The sequence below is a fragment of the Artemia sp. Qi Xiang Cuo genome, chromosome 12 (assembly GCF_049724085.1).
Source record: "Artemia sp. Qi Xiang Cuo chromosome 12, ASM4972408v1, whole genome shotgun sequence".
Taxonomy (NCBI): Eukaryota; Metazoa; Arthropoda; class Branchiopoda; order Anostraca; family Artemiidae; genus Artemia; species Artemia sp. Qi Xiang Cuo.
Window position 1 is genome coordinate 30,748,613 of NC_142805.1, and position 5,525 is coordinate 30,754,137.

Below are 5,525 nucleotides of genomic sequence, written 5' to 3' on the forward strand. Positions count from 1 at the left end.
AGACCTTAAAAACTCTTTCCAGCCTATCCATTCCAACCTGGCAAGATTAAATGACCGTTTTGAACAGCTGGATTTGAGCAACCAAATTATTGTCTTTGGGGTGAAAGAGGAGACCTCCATTGAAAACACTGAAAGTCAATTCCTGTCACTATGTGCTGGGAAATTTCCTGGCATACCAATTATTCAGTCTGATGTTGTATCAGCCAAAAGAATTGGCAAACCATCTGCAAAACACAGACCCATAGTTCTAGAATTTTGCAACTTATGAGTTTGTCAATTGCTTCTCAGACAAAAGAAGGATTTGAAAGGATCAGGGATTCTATTTTCTGAGACACTTACAAAACCATGCTTACAACTTCTCTCATATGCCAAGTCAAAGCTTGGCTTACGTAATGTTTGGTCCAGTAAAGGTGATATCCTGTATAAAAACCAATCTGGAAGAGTGGTTAAGTTTAAAAATCAGAGTGAAATTGATTTATGTGCTGCAAATGCAGATAAATTAAAGTGATGGATTTAGATTTATTTTCTTATAATATATTGCATTGTTTCTGTAGGGATTTACTTGCTGTTCTTAAAATATTTCTCTATTATTCTTTACTGTCCTCACATAATTTAGACTGGTACCATATTACACTTTGTGCCAATAGTTTGGATGATATGTCCCTTCCCACTAATATTTCTTTATGTTTGTGTGTGATTCTGTCTCCTTCATGTTGTCTGATTTACATTATATTCTTGTTGTGTCATTATACTTGTAACCCCCATAATATCAACTGGTCACACATTATAGTTTGCGCTAATACTTATAATAATATGTGCCTTCCCACTGATTTTTCTTTATGTTTGTTTATGATCCTTTCACCATCATGTAGCTTGGCTTCTATAATGTTTTTGTCATGTCAGCACATTTGCAGCTCATATAATTTTCACTGGTCCTATATTGCATTTTGGGCAAATATTATGAATCATATATGTTATCCCACTGTTTTTTATTTATTTATTTTTTTATGTTTGTTTGTGATCCTATCACCTTTATGCAGGCTGATTTCTTTCATATTTTTGTCCTTTCAATTACTGCTCATGTAATCTTGACTGGTTCCACATTACAATTAGGGCCAAATATTCTGAAGAATATGTGCCATGCCACTATTATTTTCTTATTTAGGTTAGTGATCCTATCACATTCCTGTAACCTGAATTCTATCATATTTTTTTCATGTCAACACACATGCAACTTGCATAATTTTGACTGGTCCCATATTATATTTTTGGTCAATATTTTGAATAATATATGCCATCTCATTGATATTTCTTTATCTTATTTTTTGATGCTATCACCCTTGTGTACCCTGAATTCTATCAAATTTTTGTCATGTCAGATTTTTGTATTTATTATTTGTGATAATTATGGGTGATTTCTCTTTTCTTTTGAATTCTTCTATTCTTAATTCAGTTATTTTTGATCAACCAATTAGGGCTGGTAAACAAGAGACTCACACGCTTGACCCTCTCCTTGAATCAATGGTTAATTCTAGCTGTAATTATCACACTACCATTGATTATTGTGATAAAATTATACCCTCACTGTCTTTAAATAGTATCTTTAATGTATTTTGTTTGAATGTGCGTGGGATAAGAGATAAGTGGGATAGTCTGAAATCGTATTTGTGGTCTGATAATTCTTGCCCTTTTGATGTAATTGGTTTAACAGAAACATGGTTATCTGATGGTGAAAATTTTACAGCCTATGATATGCATGGTTATGTTGCTGTCCATATCCCCAGAATGGTAACAAAGTGCTCAGGAGGTATTTCTTTATTTATAAAGTCTGATATTGAGTTTAGAAGAAGGTCTGACCTTGAATCCTTGTTTACATCAGTAGTGTCAAATAGTAGGACAGTTTATTCTCTTGTTATTGATCTGAAAGGCCAGTTTGGATGTGACACTGTTTGTTTGTTTTATAAGCCCCCTCCTTTTCCAACACATTTGTTCTGTGATTTGCTTGATCAACTTTCTTGTGTGGGGTCTTTCTCTAAAAAACGTATTTGTGTTTTGGGAGATTTTAATTGTAATATGTTAAATATTGGATCAAGTGATGAATGTGATCATCTCTTTGATGTGTTTTCTTCTGCTGGTCTACTTCCTTCAATTTTTTTTCCTTCTCGTGTTGACCCTACTAGAAATTCTGCCACTTTAATAGACAATATTTTCATTTCTCATTCTTCTAATTTGAAGTTTACTTCTGGTCTTGTTTTCATTGATCTTTCTGATCACTTCCCTATTTATGTTTCACTTTTTGTGCCTCAAACTGAGATTGCTGTGGATGAGCAGGGTGAGTCTTCTTTTAGAACTTCCACAGATAAAGAAATTTCTAATTTAATACATAGTCTTCAGAGTAATGATTGGTCTAGTGTTCTTGAAGCTAATAATGTTGATTGTGCAACGAATTTATTTTTGTGTCGTATGAGAGCTCTGTTGGATAAGCATTTTCTTCTTAGAAAGAGGCCAATGAATTCCATACCCAAATGTCCATGGATGTCTAGAGGTCTGATCAATGCTACACATATGAAGGCGTCTCTGTTCAAGGCTGCATGTAAAAGTAAGACACAGGATGATCTGTTGAAGTATAAACTTTATAAAAATGTGCTTACTTCTTCAGTACGTGCAGCCAAAAAGCTATATTTTTCGCGTCGAATTGATGAGTGTAAGGGGAATTTGCGAAAGGTTTGGACTGTAGTTAATGAAGCTCTTTCCCGCAAGAAACTCAAACAGTCTCCCCCCTTGTCGCTACAGGAAAGCTGATGGATCTTTTGTGGACAAAAATTCTTCAGCAAGCGCCTTCAATTCGTATTTCACCTCACGTCCTTCAGTTCCTAATCCACCCTACAGCAGAGTAAGTAGTTTTCCCTTAGCAGAAAAGTCATTTTTCCTTTTTTCATGCAGTGATACCGAAATTTCTAACATTATTTCTCAGCTTTCAAGTTGCCGTTCAGTTGATGGTTTTGGTTTGAGCTGTAATGATCTTAAACAAATTGGTCAGTTTGTTTCTATTCCCATCTCACATAGAACTAACCTCTCTCTGTCTTCTGGTATCTTTCCTTATTCAATTAAGATTGTTAATGTTGTACCTTTGTTTAAAAAAGGTGATTCATCTCTAATTTCAAACTATAGACCTATTTCTCTCCTTCCTGTAATCTCTAAGGTTGTTGAAAAAGTAGTGTATTGTAGACTCTCTTCATTTGTATTTAGTACTAATACGACTGCAGGTAATTCTCTCATAACTAACCATCAGTATGGCTTTCGTCCCAGTTTTTCTACCTCGCATCCACTTTCAGATGCAACAGAGTTTGTGCGGGTTAATCTTGACAAGGGATTGTGTGTTTTGGGTCTATTTCTTGACTTTTCGAAGGCATTTGATATTGTTGTTCACTCTGATTTTTTGTCTAAATTATCTTTATTTGGAGTGCACGGAGTCCTACGTGAATGGCTCAGGTCTTACCTCTAAGGGAGATCTCAGTATGTTTTGGTTAATGGTGCTTCTTCCTCTACCTTGCCTATTTTGAAAGGTGTACCACAGGACTCTGTGCTTGGACCACTTTTGTTTTTAATTCATATTAATGATCTTGTTGATGGTCTTCATCCCCTTGTGCACCCTATACTTTTTTCTGATGACAGTAACTTTTTCAGTGCTGCAGTAGACCTGCCATCTGTCACTTCCCTAGCTCAAGGTCTTCTTGATAAAGTTAAAGATTGGTGCTGGTCAAATGGCATGACTCTCAACAGCCAAAAAAGTGCCATTGTACACTTTAGAACCCCTTATCGTATGAGAGACGCAAGGGAGCCAACCATCCTGGCTCATGGGAATGATATTATACCGCAAGCTACTATAGTGAAATTTCTTGGTGTGTATCTTGACTTTTTTCCTTCTTTTAAACCCCATATAACTCATACCCGTTCCCTTGTCCTCCGCCAATGTTCAATGTTGCACAGGGTTAACTAATTTCTCCTCCCCCCCATATGTTATGCTTTCTCTTTATTATCCTTTTATTTTTCCTTTCCTTTCTTATTGCTGTTCTGTCTGGGGTAGTACTAATAAATCTCTTCTATGCCCACTTCAAAGAGCCCAAAATAGGGCAGTGAAGGCTACTTTTCTTCTACCTCGTTTTTACCCTTCCTCTGATCTTTATAATGATACTGGAATAGCTCCGCTGGATCGTATTGTTGGTAAAATTTACCTTTATTTAGCACATTCTGCTTTTCTAGGTACACTTCCACCATCTCTGCAGCAGTTTTTCTTTCTGTCAGGCTCAGGTAGGTACTCTTCTTTTTTACGTAGCTCTTATCGCAGGTTCATTTTACCTAAGCAATCATCGACAGCAGGTCACAGGTCTCCTGTTTATCAATCTATTTTACTATGGAACTCCATCCCTCCTGATGTCCTTCTATCTCTTTCTGCAAAGGCACTTTCTCGCTGGGTATTTCCAGGATAGTATTTTCCCCCTTTTTTCTTCTTTTTTTTTGCATTCCATCCACATTTATATGTCTTTTTTTTTTCATTCAATATATTTTCAAATAATTCTCCTATTTTCTCCTATTATTTTTCCTATTTTCACAAATGTCTCTTATCCAATTTATTTTTTTTTTTTTTATTTTTTTTTTTTTTTATTTCTTTTTTTTTTATGTGCTTTATAATAGTGTCTTATTTGTTTTGTTGGCCCTTTACAAGCTTAGCTTCTTGGGCGTATATAAATTTTAAGTTTGTAATTGTATTGTTTTTTTTTTAGTATTAATAAATTGATTGATTGATTGAAGTATAGCCATTTGAAGTATCCATTTCTGTAGCATTCGGCAACATGGAGAGCAAAACGCGTTTCTGCTTCTTCATGTGTGCTGCACAAGTTAGCTTTGTAGTCCAGGTTCGATCTAAAGTCATTTTGAATGGGACCAATTTTAGCACCTTAATTCTGTCACTGAATCCACAAGAGAGGTAAATGGTAAATCTTAATTCAGAAAGACAGACATGGCTCCACAATTCAAAAATACATTCGAAAAGTCTTGCCTTACTCTCTGACTGCCTAAGCAAAATATCCCAGTTTTCTAGCACCATGGTCTTCGTAACGATAAAACTCTTCGTCACTGTTTCGTCTCCACTCATGACATCCACTACTGTCTTTTAGAACAATAGGATTCCCGGAAATGTTTACAAGGCCGAACACTCCGTCATACCGATCAGCTACAATCAGCAACTCGGTTATAAATTTTGGAAGTAGATTTAATAGTCTTGCAAGGATACGTTTCAAAAATGCCTCAGCGGTTTAAGTCTTGTCTGACACTTGCAACTAGATTAACAGCATGAAATCTACCTCCACACCAGTTCCCGTGACCGTGTTAATCGGTATTTCGCTTCGCTATGCCGACTTTCTAAACTTGCAGAGGTGCGAATGAACTCGAGAAAACTTCACTTAATACCCGATCGAAGTTTAATACGTTCACTAGCTACTGCTTCAAATATTGCTGGGGCGTAG

At 35.9% G+C, this 5,525-nt stretch overlaps 1 protein-coding gene across 1 annotated transcript; it reads left to right on the forward strand.

Moving 5' to 3' along the window:
* Positions 1–1,407: 1,407 nt before the first annotated feature.
* Positions 1,408–5,525, forward strand: LOC148946001 (uncharacterized). Its single transcript, XM_089097574.1, is given in 3 exon segments — positions 1,408–2,787; positions 2,789–2,893; positions 5,352–5,525. Coding segments are annotated over 3 exon segments (1,659 nt in total).